This window comes from Dromiciops gliroides, chromosome 3 (genome assembly GCF_019393635.1).
Source record: "Dromiciops gliroides isolate mDroGli1 chromosome 3, mDroGli1.pri, whole genome shotgun sequence".
In the NCBI taxonomy this organism is placed as follows: Eukaryota; Metazoa; Chordata; class Mammalia; order Microbiotheria; family Microbiotheriidae; genus Dromiciops; species Dromiciops gliroides.
This window is the reverse complement of record NC_057863.1, coordinates 446289463-446313647: the sequence shown is the minus strand read 5'-3', so window position 1 is coordinate 446313647 and position 24185 is coordinate 446289463. Positions and strand designations below refer to the sequence as shown.

The 24185-nt window shown below is 36.9% G+C and overlaps 1 protein-coding gene across 2 annotated transcripts in view; it reads left to right on the top strand.

Moving 5' to 3' along the window:
* The window catches only part of CERS6 (ceramide synthase 6), a 317556-nt gene that overhangs the window by 126983 nt on the left and 166388 nt on the right, over positions 1 to 24185 (top strand). For both annotated transcript variants that reach the window (XM_043995602.1, XM_043995601.1), the window contains exon 4: positions 11613 to 11670. In XM_043995602.1, coding sequence (XP_043851537.1) covers positions 11613 to 11670 — 58 coding nt within the window. The remainder of the gene's footprint in view (positions 1 to 11612; positions 11671 to 24185) is intronic.

Sequence of the window (24185 nt, the reverse complement as noted above, 5' to 3'; positions counted from 1 at the left end):
CTCTTATGTCTAAATCGTGTATCCATTTTGACCTTATTTTAGTACAAGGTGTAAGATGTTGGTCTATGCCTAATTTCTGCCATACTATCTTCCAGTTTTCCCAGCAGTTTTGTCAAATACTGAGTTCCTATCCCAGAAGCTGGAGTCTTTGGGTTTATCAAACACTACATTACTAGTGTCATTTACTACTGCATTTCCTGAGCCTAGCCTATTCCATTGATCTACCACTCTATTTTTTACCCAGTACCAGATAGTTTTGATGACTGCCGCTTTACAGTAGAGCTCCAGGTTTGGTACCGCTAACCCACCTTCCTGTGAATTTTTTTTCATTATTTCCCTGGATATTCTTGATTTTTTGTTTTTCCAGATGAATTTTGTTATTATTTTTTCTAGCTCTCTAAAATAATTTTTAGGTAGTCTGATTGGTATGGCACTGAATAAGTAAATTAATTTAGGCAGTATTGTCATTTTTACTATATTAGCTCTGCCTATCCATGAGCAATTGATATCTTTCCAATTATTTAGATCTGATTTGATTTGCGTGAAGAGTGTTTGGTAGTTGTGTTCATAGAGTTCCTGGGTGGGATGGGAGTTTTAACATAGGTGATCACCAGTGTTTGGAATGGCCTCTACCTTTCCAGGGAGGAGGCTGGACTTTAATTTGGATGTAGAAGAAAGACATCTTTGGATGTGAGTGTGACATTCCCTGTTGGAGAGAATTCATCAAGCTTTCCAAGTCTAATGAGGTGGGAGTGGAGGTGTAAGGACCATTAAGTGAATTTGTGTTTGGCTAGAGTAGAAGACACACAGTTTGGGCAGCTATGTGGCACCATAGTGCATGGAGTGCCTGGCCTAGACTTAGGAAGACCTGAGTTCAAATCTTGCCTCATACACTTACCAGCTATGTGACCCTGGACAAATCACAACGTTATTTGCCTCAGTTTCCTCATCTGTAAAATAAGCTGGAGAAAGAAATGGCAAACCACTCCAGCATCTTTGCCAAGAAAACTCCAAATGGAGTCACAAAGAATAGGACATGACTGAAAAATAACTAAACAACCATAAGGCAGACATGATTTTAGGTAAAGTGGATCATAAAGAATAACCATTGTAGAATCTTGTGATCCAAAGTTTATGTCAAGATGTTTTGATAGTCTGGGTGTTGTTAGGCTATGGCTTCACTAGACAACAAACATGGAGCAGCTAAGATGAGCCAGTGAGGAATTTTCCTCTGGGAGGTGACCTATAGAGAATCCTGGTAACTCTGATAGGGAGGGGCCACTGGGGAGTACATGAAGCCTTCTTACCTATGGCTCTTGTGCTTCTCAGATAAGATAACCTTTAGCTTGCTTTGCTTCCCTCCACCTGGGTGCACTAAGCACATCTTCACAGGAGATCAGGAAGACTATGGAAAACTATACTTGCCCTGTATTCTCGTGCCCCTTGAGGGTACTATCCTTTAGACCTCAGTAAGGCAGCCTTTGACTTGCAACATATACTCAAATACTACATTGTGACTGATCTGTTCCCTACCTGAAACAGATGTGAAAAGCATTTTGGGAACTATTATGTGATTTTTAACAAATGGAGTGACCTAGTTGAAATTGCATTTGAAGAAGAAACCCTTTGCCACTTTTTAAGGTGGACTTAAATGAGGAGTAGGGGCCTGAATCTATTGGCATGAGAGTTATGAAGACCAGGGCAGGGACTGTGGCAGTGGGAACTAAAAGGAATACACAGATCAGAAACCTGATTGCTGAAGAAAAAGGAGCTCAAAGATCATTCCAAAGTTACCCCCTTGGGAAACTCTCCAAAAGACATTTTTGACAGTATTAAGAAATTGGGAAGTTTTATGGATTAGAAAAATGACTATAGTGCTAGGATATCTTAAGATATTGTATGAGTAAAAATGAAAGTATGGGAATGGGGAAGTGATCTTGAGAGTCATCTACCTATTAATTCCCAATAAATTCCCAAGATGGTAGGGAAAAAATCTAGCAGATAACAAAGCCCTTTAAATTGAGCCCTAAAAGTTAAAGACTTTCATCTAAGATAGTTTCATAGAAGAGACAGTGATCATGAAGCACCCACCCCTCAATAATCTTTATAGAGTAAACTTCCTAGACTCAGCACAAATCTGAGTAGAGTAGGTAATTTGCATCAGATGACCTTGGACAACTCCTACAGCAGCATAGGGCCAACTAGTGCCTCATTATAAAATAATCACAACTCAAATTTATATAGTGCTTTGAGGTGGAACAAAGTACTTTCTGTACAATCACCAGATGAAGTAGACAATGCAGTTGTTGTTTTTATTATTCTCAATTTACAGGTAAGAAAATCGAGGTTCAGAGTGGTTACCCACTCGGAGCAACAGAGCTGGGTCTCTTTCAGATGTAGCATTATTTGTACGGACTTTAGAAGGAAATTAGCTCAGCCTTTTGCTAATCCATTTATAAAACATTTATTGAGCAAATACTGTAATCTCAGACAAGAGATCCAAATCATCTTAAGAGTTTGGGGCAATAAAAAGTAGATCTACCTTAGAAGAAGCCTGGAAAATTTGGACCTATGTTGTATATAGCACAATCCCAGGTGTAATTGTAGAAGACTAAACTCTTATCCTCAGAAAGCTTAAAATCTAATGGGGAAGGGGCAACTAGGTGGCGCAGTGGATAAAGCACTGGCCCTGGATTCAGGAGTGCCTGAGTTCAAATCCAGACTCAGACACTTGATAGTTACTAGCTGTGTGACCCTGGGGCAAGTTACTTAACCCTCATTGCCCCTCCAAAAAACCAAAACAAACAAACAAAAATCTAATGGGGAAGATCAAAGGCTTAAAATCTATGGAGAGCTCATATGATCTGTGAACAAGATTTTAACTCAATTGCTTTTTTTTTTCTTAAGGTTTTGATTATGGGGAAAGGAAGGAGGAGCTAAACCTGCCTCAGTAGTTACTATAGCTTACCACAGAAAAGAAATTTCAAGAGTGATGGCTGTGGTCAATGATTCCTTAAAGGGAGATGGAAAAGGGTGAGCTGGGGAATAATAGCATCCTCACTCTCAATGTGAAAAACAAATGTTGGCTTGTTTTCAAACAAATATGTGAACCAAAATAACCCTCCAAGCTCCTTTTGAAATGAAAAGAGATTTCACATAGAGAAAAGACTGTTACTGTCCTTAAAGCTGCCAGGTCTAAAACCACAATTAATAAATAGAAATGAAACTGGAATGCATTTCTGAGGGTTTCTCTTGGGTCCAAATCTTATACTGAAAAAAAAATTGCAAGGTTTGACTATTAAATACTGCATTATTGGATTTTGTTCATACTGTCTCAATGTATTCAGTTATAAGTGTAGTGGAAAGCAGGTGTTAATCTACTATGTGATTAGAGAGCTGATTGCAGCTTTGCATAAGCAAAGGATTATGACACTAAAATTCTAGGTAATTAACTCCAGAATATACTCTGATCATCTATTTGACTCATGTAATTTTCTTTTTTTTTATAGATTTTTGAGGAAATGGTCTTTTAAATTACCTAGAAGTAAAATATTTTAATTGTGTAGCTATAAATTTTGTTCTATTGTATGTTTGGTAGGAAATTAGTTACTATTGGAGCCATAACTAGATATTTTTGTACCTGGGGAGAAAGTCAAGAAAGGTGTCTCTATAATTGTAAAGAGAGACAATAGAAACCCTCGCACATAGGTACTGAAGAGTTGGGGTGCAGGTCATCCATGTGCATAGATCCTCTGCTCAGCTTCTCCTCCAGTCCAATAAGCATTTATTAAGGGGCCCAATCCTGCCAGTTGTCTTTTCTAAGGCAGCTAGGCAGTGCTGGAGATAGAGTATGAGGCCTGGAGTCAGGAAGACCTGAATTCAAATTTGACTTCAGACATGAATAGCTATGTGACCTTGCACGAATCACTTAACCTCTGTTTGCCTCAGTCCATTGGAGAAGGAAATGGCAAACCACTCCAGTATCTTTGTCAAGAAAACCCCATGGACTTTGTGGTCCATGGAGTCATGAAGAGTTGGACACAACTGAACAAGAGATTTGAATTTGTTAGACCGTGTTGTATAGTGGTTATAAGATTTCCAGACTTCCCTTACAGATGATTGAAGTACAGAAACAAAAAATGCCTCAATAGTAAACGATTTAATGACTTTCAGATGCAGAAAAGTAACACACTGAATGCCATAAACTCACAGACTAGTTCTTTCTCCAACAATATTTTTATGTCCTAAAACATTTTCTGGAAATGACTTGATTTTGGTCCCTACTTCCTAGGAATACTGTGTGGTTTTGTTAGAATAACAATGATTCATATTTAAGCTAGAACTTCATCTTAAGTCTTTTGGCTGAAAATTCTACTTCCTAAAGGTACCTAAATATGAATAAAGAGATGACCTAAGAGTCAGGAAAACCTGAGTTCATGTCCTACCTTTGACACATGCTGACTATATGGCCCTGGACAAGTTATTTCATCCCTCAGTGACCCCAAGAAACTCTCTAAGACTATAAATTGTAGAACAGGTTTTGTTGTTATTTCAGTTATTTCAGTTGTAGCCAACTGTTTGTGACCACATTTGGGGGTTTCTTGGCAGAGATACTGGAATAGTTTGCTATTTTCTTTTCCAGCTCATTTTATAGATAAGGAAATGGAGGCAAATAGGGGTGAGTGATTTGTCCTGGGTCACACAGCTGGCAAGTGTCTGAGGCTAGACTGGAACTCAGGAAGAGAAATATTCCTGGTTCCAGGCCTGGTACTTTATCCACTAGAACAGGTACCAATTTGCATTAGCAGAAAATATACCCTATTTTCTATAACCATGAAATGATGGGTCTAATTCCAAAAACACAGAAACAAAACATGCCAAAGACAAACCATAGCGAACCGGGGAAAGTAACTGTCTAGTGTTGTAGAGAAGCCACTAATATGAACATCAAAGGACTCAAATCCTCTTGTGAATGTGTGGTCTCATTCATATGAGTGTTCTGTCCAACTAAGGGTTTCATTTCCAGGAAATCTGGGGAGGCTGGGAGAATGTGGCTGTAATAGGAGTCAGGTCTTTGATGTTTGTATTTCTCTCATGACCAAATGATGTCTCTATGTTTGAAGTCCAAGTTGTTTCTTTCTGAGAAGACGAGGTAAAAGATGCAGAGAGGAAAATTTAGGCTTGAGGAAAGGAAAAAAACTATAACAATGAGAAATATCCAGAATAGACTGCCCCAGCAGGGAATATATTCCCCCTTGAAGGACATCTAGTAAGGACTGAATAATTATCTGTCTGATATGATGGAGAGGATTCTTGGTCGGATATTCATTAGACTAGATGGCCAGGGAGGTCCTTTCCAACTCTGAATTTCTGTAATTCTATATTTTGTTCTTTACACACAATTTCTGGTAACCTTTTAGCTAAAACCTGATCACCTTTGAAAGCATCCTGTTACCAAGAAGGGTTGTCATGGAAATTACTCTGTTAAGATTTAATGTTAAATAATTCCTACATTTGACATGGAATCAATTTTAAATGATCAGTGTACATCAAGTTATTCAGAATGTCCAGGTAGGTTTAAAAACCCTTTTGCATATTTTATCCAGTTTCCAATTATCCATATTATGGCATGCCTCCTTCGGTGTGGATGATTGAGAAAGGACCTAATAAACATAATCACTGTTTTCTTTTTATGTTGTGAACTTGACATGTCAATAAAGTGGAATCTTTCAACAAACAAAAGAACAGAAAAAGGATTGCTTATGGAACTTAATTTTTAATGAATTTAACAAGCAAAAAAAATAGGAATACAGTCACAATTTTCCCAGGAGGTGTTGTTGGAATTGGAAGGTGTTTAAAATGTTGTGTCCTCTGTGTTGAGCTCAAGATTCTGCTTCCCAGGGTTTTGATTTTCTTGGCTATAGTTTAATATCCATATGCTATTCAGGTGCTGCCTACACAGTATTTCATGTACTGCTCTAAATCTCTACCTTTATGGGACATGTCATTAGGCTTCATTTTTTTAAAGACCTTGCTTAGGTTTCGTTGTATAAGGACAATAGACAATAAAACCAGATGCAGTGAAAGGCCATTTTAATAGCCTTATATTCTAATCTTCTGATATAGTTCATATAAAATGCTTGAATAGCTTAATGTGTGGGGTAGAATACAGTCTCTTCTTTAGGCAAGGAAGTGGCTATACCCAGACACAGACACATAGACACATGCAGCCATGGCTATGTTATACATAATATGGCTACATTTATATATATATATATATATATATATATATATATATATATATATATATATATATATATGTTTGTGTATGTCTATGTATATATGTCTATGTATGTGTAGTGGTTTTATATATATATATAAACAACAAAAAAAAGAAAAAAGTATATGGATTATTTTATTCATACTATGGAAAGTACAGGAAGAACTTTAGAACCTTTTAAAAATTCAGTTCACTATAAATGTTTCCAAACTTTCTTTGGTGAGACAATCCTCTGGGAAATATTTCATCGCTGGTCATGAGCTAATGCTCAACTTTTTTTTTTCATGGGATAAGCTATTTTTCTTGTGGGAAAGTCAAGGAAACTTTACTGTCCTTGCAATGTACTTGTTCAGTATTATTTATGCATTTTAAACTTTTTCCCCTTTAGTTATTGTGTTGTGTAGAATTATAGAATTTTATGGCTAGATTGGGCCTTTGGGGACATCTAGTTCAACACTTTTATTTCAAGGAAACCGAAACCAGGTTACTCAGTTTGCTAGAGAGTGTGGCCTAGAACCCAAGTGTTATGACTTGGATACCAGTATTGCTTTCTATAACATAGAAAAAATTAGCTAATTCCTTTAAACTGGAAACTAACCAGTCACCTAAGATCTGTCCATTATTTTCAAAATTTCTTCTATTCAGATGTAATGCTTGATAGTGTATCCTAATTTTTATTTTTACAAATCTTTGGAGAAAATCCCTAAAGGGTTCTAGAAACTGATTTGGTTTTATTTCTCAGATTCTAGTTCTAATGGATGATTTTAGAATCAATTTCCATGTCTTGTAATGGAAAGTTGTACATACACTGCAGGTAGAAATATCAAATGTGTTTTGTCTTTGATCTTGTGATTGCTATAGTTTAAAATGTGGCTAGGAAAACTGGTCATTGCATAGCAAAATATAGGGCCATTCTGGTTAAGAAGAGGAATAAGAGGATATGAGTTTATTCTTGCATTACTTAGGAAATAAGCAGAGAAGACATTCTTCAAGCCTTTTTCTTTTTCTTGTTTATCTGTACATCTATATCATCAACAGTCTGATGAATATCTCCACCTGGATGTCCCACAGGCACCTCAAATTCAACTGTACAAAATGGAATTTGCTATTTTCCCTGAAAAATTCATCCCTCTTTCTAAACTTTCCTCTCGCTGTTGAACACATCACTATCCTTCAAGTCAGCGTTAACTCTTCATTCTCTCTTACCCTCAATATCTAGTTGCCAAGTCTTGTGGATTATATCATTTTAACATATGCATCTGTCTCCTCTCCACCACTCTAGTTGAAGCACTAATCACCACACACATATTATATTGCAATCATGTCCTATTTGGTACCCTCTTACTCTGAGATCTTCCCCTCATTGTAATTAAATACACATTTATTATGTGCATAGCACTATGTTGGGTGTTGGGAATACAACACCAAAAATGAAACAGTCTCTGGATTCATAGAACTTCCATCATCTACACAATTTGAAAATCCATAATATCTCTCTCTCTCTCTCTCTCTCTCTCTCTCTTTCTCTCTTACAAATAGTATTTTGTTTTTTCCACTTAAATGTAAAGATCATTTTCAGCATTCAATTTTTCTAAGATTTTAGTTCTAAGTTTTTCTCTCCCTTCCTTTCTTCCCTGTCCCCTCCCCAGAGCAAGCAATCTGTATAATCATGTTAAACATATTTCCACATTAGTCATCTTCTAACAGAAGAAACAGAACAAAAGGGAAAAACCATGGGAAAAAGTGAAATTATCATGTTTCAATCTGCATTCAGACTCCATAGTTCTTTCTCTGAATGTGGATAGCATTTTCCATCATGAGTCTTTTGGAATTGTCTTGGATCATTGTATTACTGAGAAAAACTAAGTCTATCATAGTTCATCATTGTACAATGTTGCTGTTAGTATGTACAGTGTTCTCCTGGTTCTTCTTACTTCACTCAATGTCAGTTCATTTAAGTCTTTTCAGGTTTTTCTGAAATTCACCTGCTCATCATTTCCCACAGCACAATAGTATTCCTTTATATTCATATACCACAACTTGTTCAAAAATTTTCTGATGGGCATCGCTTCAATTTCCAATTCTTTGCTACCACAGAAAGAGCTGCTATAAATATATTTGTACATGTAGGTTTGCTTCCCTTCTTATGATCTCTTTGGGATACAGAGTATGCTGGATCAAAGGGTGTGCACAGTCTGACTGCACTCTGGGCATAGTTCCCAATTGCCCTCCAGAATTGTTGGATCAGTTCATAACTCAAAGCAGCAATGTGTTAGTGTTCCACTTTCCCCACCTCTTCTCTGACATTTATCATTTCTCTTTTCTGTAATTTTGGCCAATCTGAAAATCCATGATTTCTAAGGCACAGTCTGAGTATGCCATTCTCCTGCTAGAGAAACTTTAGTGGCTTCAATTGTTTTTAGAATCAAATGCAAACTCCTCTTTTGGCCTTTTAATATCTATCACAACCTGGTTCTAACCTATCTTTCTAGACATATTTCATGTTATCCACCCTTATGCTTTCTACATTCTGGCCAAACTAGTCTTACTTATGATGTTCCATTTCTCAACTCCATGGATATAGGTTGTCTCCTACACTTGGAAAATTTCACCTCACCTCTGCCTCTCAAGGCCCCTCACTCAGGGCTTCCTTACTATTTGTGTGTGCCATAGGTCTGTTTAGTAGTCTGTTTAAGCTTATGGACTCCTCAGAATAACATTTTAAGTCATTGAAGGAAATGCTAAATTTCAGTTAGAGGTTGGTTAATAAAAATAAAAATGTAATTTTTTTCCATCTGAATCCATGAACCTCCTAAAATCTATCTATAGATCCATTAGCTATACATGACTGCAAATTAAGAACCACCATTCTACCACCTCTTGAAACTGCTCAAGTGCCTTCTTCTTTATTGATGCCCTCTACTATTAGAATTCCTTTGCCCAAGTTTTTTTGCATTTCCTGTGTATATATTTTGTATTTATTTATCTCTGTACATGTTTCTGTCAATAGAACATCATTTCCTTGAGAGTGTGGTCCATCTTTGTCTTTATATTGCCAGTAATTATCACAGGGGCTGGCGCACAGTGTCATATCTAATTGAATTGAGGAGTTGCAAAATTTAGCACAGGCTACTTAAGGAGACTGAAAATAGAGACCAATGTGATCTCTGAGAGCAGATAGTCATAGTCTCAAAGCCCCTTCTAGCATGATTTTTTCCTGGTCACTGACAGAATTTGATTCTTTTTATTAATGACCATGAAAACTTTTGGCTGAATTTATTTTTCCTTTCAAAAGTATGAATTATTCAAAGCATCCTTCTCTCTCTCTCTCTCTCTCTCTCTCTCTCTCTCTCTCTCTCTCTCTCTCTCTCTTTGTGGGGCAGTGAAGGTTAAGTGACTTGCCCAGGGTCACATAGCTAGTAAGTGTCAAGTGTCTGAGGCTGGATTTGAACTCAGGTCCTCCTAAATCTAGGGCCGGTGCTTTATCTACTGAGCCACCTAGCTGCCCCTTCAAAACATATCTCTTAAAATGACAACTGTTTTCCAAATTATCTTCCTAAAATCCCTTGTGCCCTCCTCTTCAATAAACCCTCATGGATCACTCTTACCTCTGGGATCTAATATAAAATGCTCTGTTTAGGTTTTAAATCCCATCATAATCTGGCTTCTCCTAGGATCCAAAATAAAACCCTCTGTTTAAATTTTAAATCCCATCATAACCTGACTTCTCCCTGCTATTCCAGTTTTCTTATATGTTTCTCACCTCCATGCACTCTATGATACAGTGACACTGGATGTTCCTTGCATAAAACACTTCAAACTTTGTGCATTTTCTCTAGTTGTTCCTCATGCCTGGAGTGTTATCCCTTCTCATTTCTACCTCTACCTCCCTCCTTATCTCTGTCCCAACTAAAAACAATTTTCTATGGGAAACCTTTCCTGATTCCCCCTTAACGCTAATAGTGCCTCCCATCTGGGTCACTTAACTGTAGCTTCTTGAGGGTAGAGTTCATTTTTACTTTCTTTTTTTTTTCTTTTTTTTGTATCCCTCACACTTAGCACAATGCCTGTCACAGAGTAAATACTTAAAAAATGATTCTTGACCTAATGTAACTTGACTTATAAGGGAAAAATGCACTTACAAATTAAGATGTGCATGTATGGGTTTACCAGTGCATTTAAAAAAAAATCTTCTTTAAAAAATAATCAAGCTATTTCCAAAAAATGTTACCTTCTGCTCCTTGAGTCCATCACCTCTCTCTTGGCAGGTAGACAACATACTTCATCATTGGTCTTTTGGACTCGCAGTTGACATCGCAATACCATGTTTTGCAAAATTAACACACATTTTGTTGATCTGCCTCAAGGAGATTTTTTAAAATAACTGAGAATTAACAGTACAGGGGACTCTCCAGTGAGAAAACTCCTTTTTAACAATGCAGGTCTTCGTCTTCTCTAAAACTTCGACTCTTAGAGAGTGGTATTGAGCACCAAGGTTGGATGCCTTTAATCAATCAACTTTTATTAAGCACCTACTATGTATCAGGGACTCTGCTATGTACTGTCTCAAGTCATATGGCCAGTGGGTGTTAAAGGTGGGATTTAAACTCAGGTCTTTCTACCCTGGATACCAGCTCTCTATATACTATACCATATTGCCTTTGGTATCCTAATAATGTGTTAAGGAAATTTGTAAGAATTGTAAGACTATATTCATATCTGATTAGTTTCAGAAACTGGAGTCAGGATTAGTATTTTAATATATATTTCTGATGCATTATTCTTACTTTTATGTCATCTTTTAGGTATAATCCAAAGAGTTACATGCACGTTAAAAAAATTGATCTATCTTGACCTACTATTGCAGCTTCTCTATATGCATTGTCTGTTTTACAAATTAAAAATGTGATTTAAGTATAATGGTTTACTTGCAACTATAGAGAATTAAGTGTTTGATCTGCGACAGAGTTTAAGGCTGGTTCATACACCCTCAGGTTGTTGAAACACATCCTTTCATGGATGCTAAGTGCTTAATCACAAAAGGAAGTGTAAATGTTGGATTAGAAATCCCTGGGGTACATGTAGAGAGATGTTGGGGGGAACAAGGAAAAATGAAATAACTAGAAGAAGGAAAACAAAATGTTATGAATAAAACATTTAACCCTTTATGTAGACAATGTGTTTTTTTCAGCTGGTTTGTAACTGCTCAGTATCTTACATTTCTCTGGCAGGAAGTAAGTCTAGGTTCTCTGGTGTTCCTGTTCATATAGTACATAGTGTATTGTAAAATGCATTTAACTAACCCAATATAATATAATATTGCCTTTTACAGGTGGCGGTTTACATTTTACCTTTATGTGTTTACCTATGGAGTCCGCTTCCTAAAGAAGGTAGGAATATCAAGTTATTTTCTTATGCTTACAAAATTGTTTGTTGGTGGACCAATCTGTCCATGTGTGGAAGTGGTATTTCTTTAAGTCAGTAAAATTCTGTTTATGAGCAAATGGTGCATTTGCTTTAGAAAATGTTTGACAATTTGTTCTTTCTCATAAACTCTATTAAGAGAGCTCTGTAAACAAAACTTCTGAAACCAGATTTTAAGGTGAATTACGTTGCTAGGTAACATGTCTCTTTCTCATGACAATTTATTACTTAAAGGTATTAGTAGGCTAATGTGACAGCCTTATAAATATCTTCTGATAAGAGTTTGGTAGTTTTCCCATCATACTGTACAAACAGACTGTACAAAATCAGTATGTGCAATGGCTCTTGTTATTGCTATCTCCATTGGGAATTAACATTTGAGTTTCTTGAATTGTTAGCAAATACTAATAGTTAGTAAAGGAAACAAAAGTACATGTTTCTGCCTTCCACATAATGAATTTGCCCCCAGCTTGTCTTTCTGTGACCTGCATATAATAAGTCCCATTTGTCTGTGAAAGTCATTTGTTGAGGTTGCAATGAAAAATTTTGGTCAGAAATTCAGTGCTTGGTTATGAGGTAGTGAGACTACCTAAATGACACACCTATAAGAGATATGGTCTTTCCATATTCATTTTGTTAGCAGAGTATTCTTGGTTTTTCTTCTAAAATTTTTAAGTTCATTTCACTAGTACACAAAACTTGAGTTTGTATATTAGATAACCAAATATAAATCTTTGTTTTGTTTTGTTTTTGTGGGGCAATGGGGGTTAAGTGACTTGCCCAGGGTCACATAGCTAGTAAGTGTCAAGTGTCTGAGGCCAGATTTCAACTCAGATCCTCCTGAATCCAGGGCTGGCACTTTATCTACCATGCCACCTAGCTGCCCCCAAAGTGAATTAAGTCTGGCTGGCTAATAATCAATGAGGAGTACACAAGTTTGGAGCTTTAGAGCAATATCTTTCTTTTCTTTCTTTTTTTTTTTTTTGGCAGAGGCAATGAGGGTTAAATGACTTGCCCAAGGTCACATAGCTAGTAAGTGTCAAGTGTCTGAGTCAAATTAGAACTCAGGTCTTCCTGAAATTAGGGTCAGTGCTTTATCCACTGTGCCACCTAGCTGTCCCCAGATACAAATTTGAAAGAATTCACAGTGTGAAGTTCTAAAGTAATGCAATGCTGAAATTTTACACACACACACACACACACACACACACACACACACACACACACACACACAGATGGATGGATATTATTTGATCCCCTCAAATATTCTCAGCATACTCAATACGATCTCCATTTGATTAAATGCCATTTAAATATTTAGGCAAACCTAATATTCCAATTAGGTTTCCTAATATTGCAATCTTGAGGTACCTGATCCTTTCTACCTCTATCCAATTGCAAATATTCTTATGAAACACTGGATTAAATTTTCCAGTTTCATTAAGTTTGGTAGAGAAAATTTCCTCTAGATATTTTCTTCTTCCTCCATATTAGTGGCATATGTAGTGCATAGAGAGCTGACTTGATAGCCAGAAAAATGGGTTCATGTTCTGTTTCTGCTCGTCTAGGCTCTGTGTCCCTGAGCAAGTCACTAGCAGCAAGTCATTTAGCACAGTGCCTGGAAAATAATAGGTACTTAACAAATAAATATTGGTTAATTGATCAATTAAGTCATAGAACCAGAATTCAAACCAAGGTGCTCTGACAACCAAACCAATGCTCTTTTCCCATGCAGTAAACTGACATTAAAATGATACAATTACATTTCAATTACTATTCAGTCATATCTGACTCTTTGTGACCCCATATCATAATAATAGGATTACAAAAAATCCCAAGTATATTGAAATATGGTAATCAATTTTAAAACAAATGTTTTCAGACCTCAGATTAAGAAAGTCTGCTCTAGAAGTAGGTAGACACTCTTTCTCCCTTCCTTTGCAAGGCTCAAAAAGTGTAGGATATCTCACAGGAATTTGAACCAATTATTGATTATCCTTTGAAGTATTAAAGGAAGGGGAGGTTCTATAAGTTTGAGTATTTAAAAAATTCACTTAAAATGTACATATCTTGTTGTCTTTTTTTTTTTAGGCAACGGGGGTTAAGTGAGTTGCCCACGGTCACACAGCTAGTAATTGTCAAGTGTCTGAGGTCGGATTTGAACTCAGGTACTCCTGAGTCCAGGGCCGGTGCTTTAACCACTGCGCCATCTAGCTGCCCAAAATGTACATATCTTTAACGTTTATTAATGTGCCTATTGTCCTCTTTGGGCTCTGACATGCTCAGTTGAAGGAGAATGGTCCTATTGGATACTAGAAACTCTGTTTTTGTGTTTGAACTATTTTAATATTAAAAATCCAAATACATATAAATTGTATAAGACTTACTAGATACATGTAGGTGTTCAGTATGCATGTAAGTATTCTTTATATTCCTTCAGCTAAAAATTGCTCTCTTGTCTCCAAAAGTAAATTAAACCCTTACAAGCTTTAAAATACAGCTGCATTTGTAACTGGGTAAATTTCAATATGCACAGAATATAGGTCTCCTTCAATATATTGATGGATTCATGACCTCACCTGTATTAATATTCAATTCATTCATACAAATCATGATTAATTCATGTCTTCATATTCTGCATATTAAAAATTACATTGCTTTCCTGAGCTAAGTCAAAAGACCCACTTTACTATGTAATTCATTGGCAACAATGAGTATTCTGTTTCACCTCTAGCCACATAGTGTATATACTAATGAGTAGAAATTATTTCCAGAGGTACATGACAGCAAATCAGACCATGAACCATATTTAGTATGCATGTATTTCATTTGAATCTTGGCTACTAGAGCTGGAGAGCACAAGGGAATGTTTGCTGCTTTGGCTAAGAACTTCAGGGTGGGAACAGGAAGATGGTTGGGCCAATATGTCTTCAATAAATCTACTGAGAAGGGCAAATCTCCCACAGTGGCAAAAATATTCAAGGCAGCAATCACAGAGGAACCTTTAATGAAACATTAAAGTTCTTCATTTATAATTGCCAGAGTATTAAGAAGTGTTGTAGCAATTCAAAGATAAGCCTTTACTTGAATTTTACCATTTTTTTCATGTCAACACAAATGACTCTTATCCCTCAGTTGTGATCATTGTAAAAGAAACCCTTTTTATGTATATGCCTAGCAATGTATTTGTTGTGTGGAGAAGTCACAATATGAACAGGATCAGTGTTTTCCCAAATCAATTCCAAGATGCAGAATATCTGAGTTGGAATAGGTGGTGGATTGGGGAGGGAGGAAATCCAGTCCTACTCACACATGAATAATAAGAAGCCACTGTATATCATAGCCAACAAGTGGTAATCCAGCCTTTGAATTTCTTCAGGTGGGGGCAACTTAGCCTATTACCTCCTGAGGTAACCTATTCCACTTTTAAATAAGGTAATTATATATTTTTCCTTACTTGAAGGTGAAGTCTTCCTCTCTTCTAGGAGTATACATTTCTTTTAGTTCTGGCTCCCAAGGCCAAGGAGAACAAGTCTAATCTCTCTCCCATATAACAGCTTTTAGATCCTTGTAGCTCACCAATGCTCTGCAAGACAGCTGTAAATCACCTCCCCAGATATGCTGCAATCTTGTATCATTATGATCACATTCACTATCATGGCCCTGCTATAAGCCTTCTCTTTTCTAAGTCAAAAACCCTGAGTTCTTTCAGTTGATCCCACCATGACATGATCTCAAGGATCTTCATCATCTTGGCCAGGCAGATACAGATGCTGTACTATATATGTATATATGTATATGTATATATATATATATATATATATATATATATGTATATATTGTATATGTGTACTACCTATCTAGTAGATCCATTCCCCCATTTACTTTTCAGACTAATTTCTTTATTTGCCATGCCTCTCTCACTTTATACTTGTGAAGCTGATTTCTGAGCCCAAATGTACATCTTTGTATTAATCCCTATGAAATTTCATTTTATTCAGTTCATATCATTTTAGTGTATTGAGACATAGTTAGCTCTTGGTTTTGTCATTCAATATCTTTTGCTCTTTTTCCAAGATTTTTGGCACCTGCAAATTAGTTGACCAAGCCACTATCAAAATTGTTAATAGAGTATCAAACCATATGCATTTATATGGAAAATATTTATGCATATCTGCCTATGCCATTTGAGTGACCTGTGGTAGAAAATGTAGATATTCTATTGGTTTACAGCATGGTTTTTGTTAGGAAATATGTATTTGGAGAATCATGGAGCTATATGGACTCTATTCATTTGGGTGATCTGATTCTAAGAATGAGGTGCTAGTCCTAATACTCTTATTTTTTGTTACTTAAACCTGACCTAAACCATGTCACAGGCTTTACTTGCTCTCATTATATAATGTTTATATGTTGCAGGTTTATATGTTATATAATGTTCCATGATGCCATGGAAACAAGGTTTTTTTAAAAAATCTTTCCTGTAGTTACAAGGAAAATTAGATCAAACTAGATTTTGGAAGTCTATCCACATCTTGAACAAGTCTTTCATTTTAAAAAATGTATTATGTAAATGGTTGGAATATTTTATTTCTTTAGAAAATAAAGTACTTCTGTGGCATTTAATCTCACCTTTGCTTGTGAAATGGTTCTTTATTTCACAACTACATCCAGTGATTTTGAAAACCATGCTATTTATTGACTACAATGAATGCTGAGCCATCAGAGTTCATGTAAAACAGTGAACCATTACATGATGTCTTCAGAAATCTCCAGGCCAATTTTGTTAAGGAAAACTTAATGAAGAAGGGCCAGGAAACTAAGTAGCTCCTTAAATAATTTGGTTTTTATAATTAGAACAAAAGTTCAACTTGCTTATTAAAAAATTTTCCTAAACTAATTGTTTTGACTAAAACATCATTTAATCGTCAGTTAAGAGGTAACCTCTAATGATGGCTTGATTCTTCTGTGGTTGCTGCAAACATGAGTCATACAACCTATTAAGAAGCCTTGGCACCAAAATGTAGAGCAGCTGGAAGCCCCAGGTTCTCTTACACACCCAGCTTTAATGACTTAAAACTGCACAAAAAATTTTGGGACAGTCTGTACTGATAGGGTATTGCAATCGCTTCCCATTCTTTCTTTCTTTCTTTTCTTTTTTTTTTTTTGCAGGGCAATGGGGGTTAAGTGACTTGCCCAGGGTCACACAGCTAGTAAGTGTCAAGTGTCTGAGGTCGGATTTGAACTCAGGTCCTCCTGAATCCTGGGCCAGTGCTTTATCCACTGTGCCACCTAGCTGCCCCCACTTCCCATACTTTCAAGAGTCAAATTTTCTTCACTGAAATAGGAATTACTTATGGCAACTTCAGGAAGTTCTTATACCTCCTGCCTTATGCAAAAATCTTCCTTTTCCTTTCTACCTTATTCCATTTTGTTTTGTTTTATTCTGATCCACACCTTTTCTAATTTCCTAATATCCCCTTCTCTGGATTTTCTTTTTCATTTCCAACTCCTAGTCCATTCATTCATTCTCCTTTTGGGTCTTATTGTACCTGGATTTCTATTGAGAAGACCAATTGGCAATCCAAGTGATATACCAGGGGTCAGTGTTGTAAGGGAAAGAACATTAGGTCAAGAATGGAAAGATTTCAGTTTTAGTGCTGGTTCTGCCACAGGCTTTAGTTCTCCTAAGGTTTTTGACCTGGGATTTCATCCATGAAGGAAACTTCTCATGGGCAAACTCTATTCACTGGTGCAAATTTGTAATTTATCTGTAACTTAAAGTCTTAGAGGGATGCTTGTGGTCACTGAGAGATTTTGATGTTCATAGTCACACAGTCAACACATGTCAATAACAGGATTTGAACTCAGATATTTCCAATGTCACAACCAGGTTTCTACTACCCTAAATTGCCTCAGTTCTGATTACTTAGTTTTATAAAAATAAGCTTGTTTCTTTGCAATTTGGAGACAAATGTGTCTGTTTTTATGGCCCTATTAAGAATCCAGGCATAGACTGATTCACTTGTTTTATCTCCTTCCAAATGATGAAGGGCCACTGAAATAAGTGGAGACAAGACTCTATTGTATCCAGCCATTGAAGTATTTTAGAACCTGACTATTAAATAATCTCATTTGGGAACTAGGTATTAAAAACATTTCCTCACAAAGTAGTATAAGTATAAGCTACTATTTGTTCTGCTTTCCTCTTACATATAACATCTGATGACAACTCTTACATCATGTCTCAGTTCACAAAAAAAAAAAACAACACCTAAACTTAGGAACCAAGTGGTGAAAAACGCTCATTAGATTCTCCAAGTATAAAAGAAATTCTTTAATTTTATCTTTTGCATCACTCCAAACATTTCTGGCCATTATCTGTTGCCAACGGACAATATTGCAAGTGATTCGAGCTTGTGGTTTGGTGGAATGCAATAGTTTTGTTTTGGTTTAGGTAAAAATTTCCCTCAGAGTATTGGCAGACTTTTTTCCTAAGTTATCTGTAAGGCTACAGAATCTACTGGAAAAATTACAACTTTTCACACAGGTAGCTTCTCTCAAGGAAAGGAGCCAAGAAAGCTTTGAGGTCCTGCAGCACAGAGAAAGATCCAGCCTGATTGTCTGAAGGTGGAGCTTGTGTTCTTTCTCAGGTACAAATGCAACAACTGCATTTCAGAACAAGGCTTGTCCTTGAGTTATAAAAGGATTTCTGCATTTGATTCTTTATCGACCCTTCAGTCTTATCTTTTCAGCACAGGTAATGAAAATACCAACTTTGAAGAAAGTTTAGAACTAAATGGAGAGGAAAAAACCCTTTCTATTTCAAAGGCTGCCAAAATGACACATTCATTTACATAGTCGACTTGTTCCTGGAAGAAATTTCACCTAAAGGCATAGATCTACATAATTTGTTGTGTTGGTTTTGAGCATAAGAGGAAAAAAGGAAGGAAACAAGTATTTATTGAATACTTATCTTCCAGGCACTGCTAAGCTCTTTACAAATATCTTCATGCTTGATTCTCACAGCAACCCTGTCAGCTAGGTGCTATTATTATCTCCTATTGCAGTTGAGCAAACTGAGGCAGTAAGAGAATAAATGACTTGCCCAGGGTTACACAGCTTTAAGTTTCTGAGGTAACATTTGAACTCAGGTCTTTCTGATTCCATATGTAGGGCAATATCCATTGTATAACCTAGTTATTGGAAAAGTGTTAGGACAGAAATCAGTCTTCATTAATATGCGAGGGTAAGCTGGAATTTACAGACTTTTTTGTGGGAAGCTGTGCTAGGGACCGGGATTGCATTAAAATCCATCTGACATTTCTCTTCAGAATATCAAAAATCATTAATTCATTGAAGTGATAAATGTAATTAGACTCGAAGTATTGAGCCTTTGCTATCAAAACCGATATCCCCACATTGGTTCTGCTGCAGACAAATCCTTTAGCACATCATTTAATGATAGTATATGTAATACCGTATTGAAAGATGCATATTTAGTCTGTTAGGTTTTTAATTGCTTTGGCATACAATAATTAACACCCTCAAACACTATCCTTATCTACAATTAAAAAAAGACATGTTCTCTTTGAAAATAATATCTTTGAGAAGAAATGGTGAATTCTTTTACCATTCTGTATGTGAATCGGATGTTCTTTCTTGGAGAAAAATTAACAATGCTCTCTCAGTGGGATGTACAGAACAAATATTGCTCCATGGCATACAAAGACAAGCTCTCCAACATGAATAACACATGTTCTGATTACCACCTACTCCTGGGCCTCCAGAAAAGCTCTGACCCAGGCATGGAGAGTTTTGCGTGAGTATGAATTCTTTGTTTTCTATTTTTTCTCAGTGTTTCATTTCTTATTCCTGCATGAATGTCCTGATGAGTTGATCCGATTCGTGCTAATGGTTATTGTCACGATTACATCAGATTTGTGGACCCGTGGCAAGGCAGCTCCCTATGCTGTGAGGTGGCTATGTCAGAACTCAGAGAAAGCATGATCCCTTTCCTAACTGAAGTTAGGTCTTGAAGGCTTTATGAGCCATGTTAAAGGAATAAAATTGGTCCTTATTAAACTAGGAGCTTCCCAGGATGCTATGGAATTTTTGTTGGGTGTGTATGTATAAGAAACAGACATATATAGGGAAGGGGCTAAGGGCAGTAGAACTTATGTAGCATCTACTATGTGCCAGACTCTGTGCTTAGCCTGGTAGTCAGGGTCAGTTCAAGAAACATGCTCATTCCTACTCTTGTGCCTTTGCTCACATGCTTTCCTTTACTTATAATGATCTCTCATCCCTTCTTCCAAGGTCAGTTCAGGTACAACTTAGATTCTAACTTGATTTGGGTTCTCTTTAACAATTCCAGTTCTCCTTAATCACCTTCTGAGTTCCTCTAGCATTCATAGTGTAGTCCACATAATTTTCCACTTAATTACAGTATGAATGTCTTGTATTAGCAACAGTTAAGTGGTGTAGTTGATAGAACACCAGACTTAAAGTCAGGAAGATCTGAATCCAAATCCAGCCTCAGATACTTGCTAGCTGTCTGACCCCGGGCAAGTCATTTAACTTCTGCCTGCCTCAATTTCTTCAACAGTAAAATGGGAATCATGTTGTGAGGATCAAATGCAGTGATATCTGTAAAGTGTTTAGCACAGTGCTTAACACACAGTAGGCAATTAATAAATAATTTTTCTTTCCCCCTTCCTTCTTGAATTAGTGCTTAGGAAATGTCTCCTTACTGGGACCACTTTTGAAGAAAACTAGGCAATCTAAGGAAATAGTGAAAGAATTATTACCATCTTTTCTCCCTCATTCCTTCCCTCCCCCTCCCCGCCCATAGAAGAGGCAAGAATTGATGCTGAGGTAATTTTCACAAGGTCATACAACTAAACTGGTAAGAGTGAAATCCATGATTTGAACCCAAATTTCTTGACTTCAATTTCAATGCTCTTTTCATTAATAATAATAATTATTATGATAATAACTAACATTTATATTAAGTACTTTACAATTATTACCTAATTTGATCCTCACAACAACCTAGGAGATAGACTCTATTATTAACCCCATTTTACAGATGAGGAAACTGAGGCAGTGGATTTCGCAAGGTGACACAGCTAGTAAGTGTCTGAATTCAGGTCTTCTTGATTCTAGGCCTGCAACTCCATACATTGTACCACCTAGCATGCTGTTTATTAAGAAGTTCATGGATGATTTTCACTAGAAGAGACTTTAGAAATAATGTCATCTAAACCTTTTATTTTATAAATGAGGGCCCCAGTCCAGAAAAGTTAAGCAACTTAGAATAGCACAATAGAATGTTAAAATTAGAATCAGCTTTAGTGATCAGTAAGGCTCCTCTTTTTATAGATGTCATTGAGTCCTAGGTATCCTGACTTCTGTGCCCTGCATTCCACATCCCTTCTCAGAGTCATGAAGTTAGTTCATGATAGTGTTGAGAGTGGAAATCAGGGCTCCTGATCCCTAGCATAGTCAACCTTCATTCAGTAATAGAATTCATCATGAGGTCAATAAGAAAAGCATGGGATTTCTCCCTTCCCCCTCTCTTCATCATAGAAAAGGGTGAGGCAGGTTGGTATCAGGATAGAAGATAATAGAGGGAAGTAGAATTTGCAGGTTGCAGTCTCCCCCTCTCCTCCCCATCCCATGAGAGAGAGCCAAATTCCATATCTCCCATGCTCCATTACTGGATAATTTGATCTGAGTTGTCTCCATAGTGATTGTAACTGTGGAGAGCACTAGGTAGCTGTATGAGGAGTGAACACTATCTGCTCCCTGGGTAGTGAGCCGTTAGGAGTTGTCACCTTTTCTTGGTTGGAGTTGCTTCTGTCTCCACCACGGCTCCACGCAGAGATCATATTTTATCAGTGATTAGAGGACCGAGTGTCAACATCAGTATGGAGAGTAATTATGAAATAATGATCTGCCACAGGGTTTCTTTAGCAAGGTCGTGGTGTTCAGCAGTGACAGAGAAGTTAGGCTTATCCCCAGCTGTTCAGTTCCAATAGCAGGACATAACAAAAAAAATGCCCTGTAATGCCCTGCGCCCTTTCTGAATTATTGACATCTGAAGCATGAAGGAAGAAACACTATCATTTCATTTTTGTTTCTGGTTAATCATTGGGCTTTTCTACCTTCTTTGAGTCCTTAGCTAGACCTATAAAAGAACACAGGGATAAATGTTTCCACTGTTAATTATCTCAATGCCCTTATAATACAAAGTAGCAGCATGGATTAGAGAACAGAGATAAAAACCAAATCACTAAATGTATTGGGGTATAATTTTATTCTCAGGATAATGCCCTGTTGGCCTAATTTACAAAGAGAAGAGATTTAGGGGCCATGATAATGGAGGGCCATTAATTCTATTCTGTGGGAAATTGGGGGAAGGAAATCTGAATTCTCTGCCCTTGTTCTTTTTTATTCTTTTCTCTTTTCCCTCACATTCTTCTTCCTTGTCTCCTCACTTTGGTTAATACATGAAGCTTAGCCTTCTCTTCCTACCTGTAAACCTCACCCTATGCTGACTCTTCTTGTCATTATCCAGGCTCCTGGTGTAGCAAAAAGGGCTAGACAAGGATACTCAAGACCCTAGGAGTGGATAAAGCCACCTACTCTACCAGACAGAAATTTTGGAAAGGTCTAAGTCAAGGGAAATAGGACAAAGTATGGACAGGAGGGGAGATCAGGTGAGTTAGGCAACAGGCAGTAGTTGGAAGTTTAGACAACATGTTGGAGAGCTTCATTGACTAAGAGGGGGTTTGGACGTGTGAGTTGAAGCATGGTATAAGGGTGGCACGTGGTAGATACTATAGTGTTGAGGATTGAGCCTCTAGTTCCTGGGATGACTGATGAACACAAGGCAAAATCTCATTCCCAGAGTAAGTGAAGTACCAGACAGCGTTCCATGGAAGAGGAAGATAGGGACTCAGTAGATACAAGGTTGACCTCAGAGCAAAACATGGTTCTTGGTCACAAGGAATAAGCTATGGTTCAGTCATAAATTAGAAGAAGATGAATATTAAACTGACTTATTGTTGAGCTCTCTGAGCTAGAAACTCATAGGTCTCCTGTATAGAGGGTGGATTAGTACCAGAGTCTGAAATAGGTCTCAGTATGCACCAGGAGGTGGATATACTCGATGAATCACAATCAACCGCCATTGTGACTGAAGCAGAGACAATCAGACTCAGGTAGTCATTTCAGACCTTATTGTTCATACCTAAACTGGTAGGAGCCAGAACCAGTGGACCCTACTATAATGGTTAGACCATAAAAACACAGCAAAAGGAAGAAGACATCCAAGCCTAAGCTCTTAATTCTTCTTGAACATCTCATTTTCTATGACAGGCATCATTCCGTTCAGCCTTTTTTCATTGCTCTGCTAACTCTCTCTTCTGCTTTCTGAAAGTCTTTCATCCTCAAAATCCTTTCCCAATGTAAGAGAATACACTGTCTTTGAACCTCACAGATGTAGGACCAATTGTGATCAGTTTTCCCACCAGTCCAACCTGGATTCCAAATTCCCTTTACATCTTACCAGCAATGGTATGGCTTTTTAACATAAGAAATACAATAGTGTATTTCTATAAATTATTGAGGCAATGTAGAAATACAACCCATTAGTGTTTAGTAGATATTTTGGGGTCTTACATGAGGAAAACATATCAATTTAACGTTAAATAACATGTTGGGAATTACTAAAATGCAACTCTTCAATTAGGCTTTTAATATTTAAACTAAAAATGGCATAATATAAGACAAACGATTGGGATAGACCAGAGATTAATACAGCCAAGTTGCTCATAGTGATGCTAACAGGAATTTGGGGGGGACAGATAATTTGGTCATGTCTTTCATGATGGCAACCTCAAAGGCAAGAAATGTAACTTTAACATCCTTAACTTTTTAAAAAATAATCTAACATTGGAGCACTAGCTGTTAAAAAAGTAGCAATATGGGGGTGGCTAGGTGGCGCAGTGGATAAAGCACCGGCCCTGGATTCAGGAGGACCTGAGTTCAAATCCAGCCTCAGACACTTGACACTTACTAGCTGTGTGACCCTGGGCAAGTCACTTAACCCCCATTGCCGCCCCCCCCACACACAAAGTAGCAATTCATATTACCTCCAAGGAGATTCCTTCCTTAGGATATAAAATACTTATTTTTCACTCATCTGCACCTCCTATTTCTACAACTGACCATATGCAACAAGATTGAGAGATTGGAAGATCAAAGGATGGCTCATCAGTTTAATCAGCTATAAGATTTAAAACATATGATTTAATATTATTCTATTGAATCTAATAAAATTTATAAAATTTACTAATGACATATTCTGGACTGTCTCCAGAAAACAGAGAAATAAGTACTGTAAGTGAACTATTTTCCAACATACTTATTGATTTCCAACTTAATTTTTTTACACTAAAGTCATATACATTTT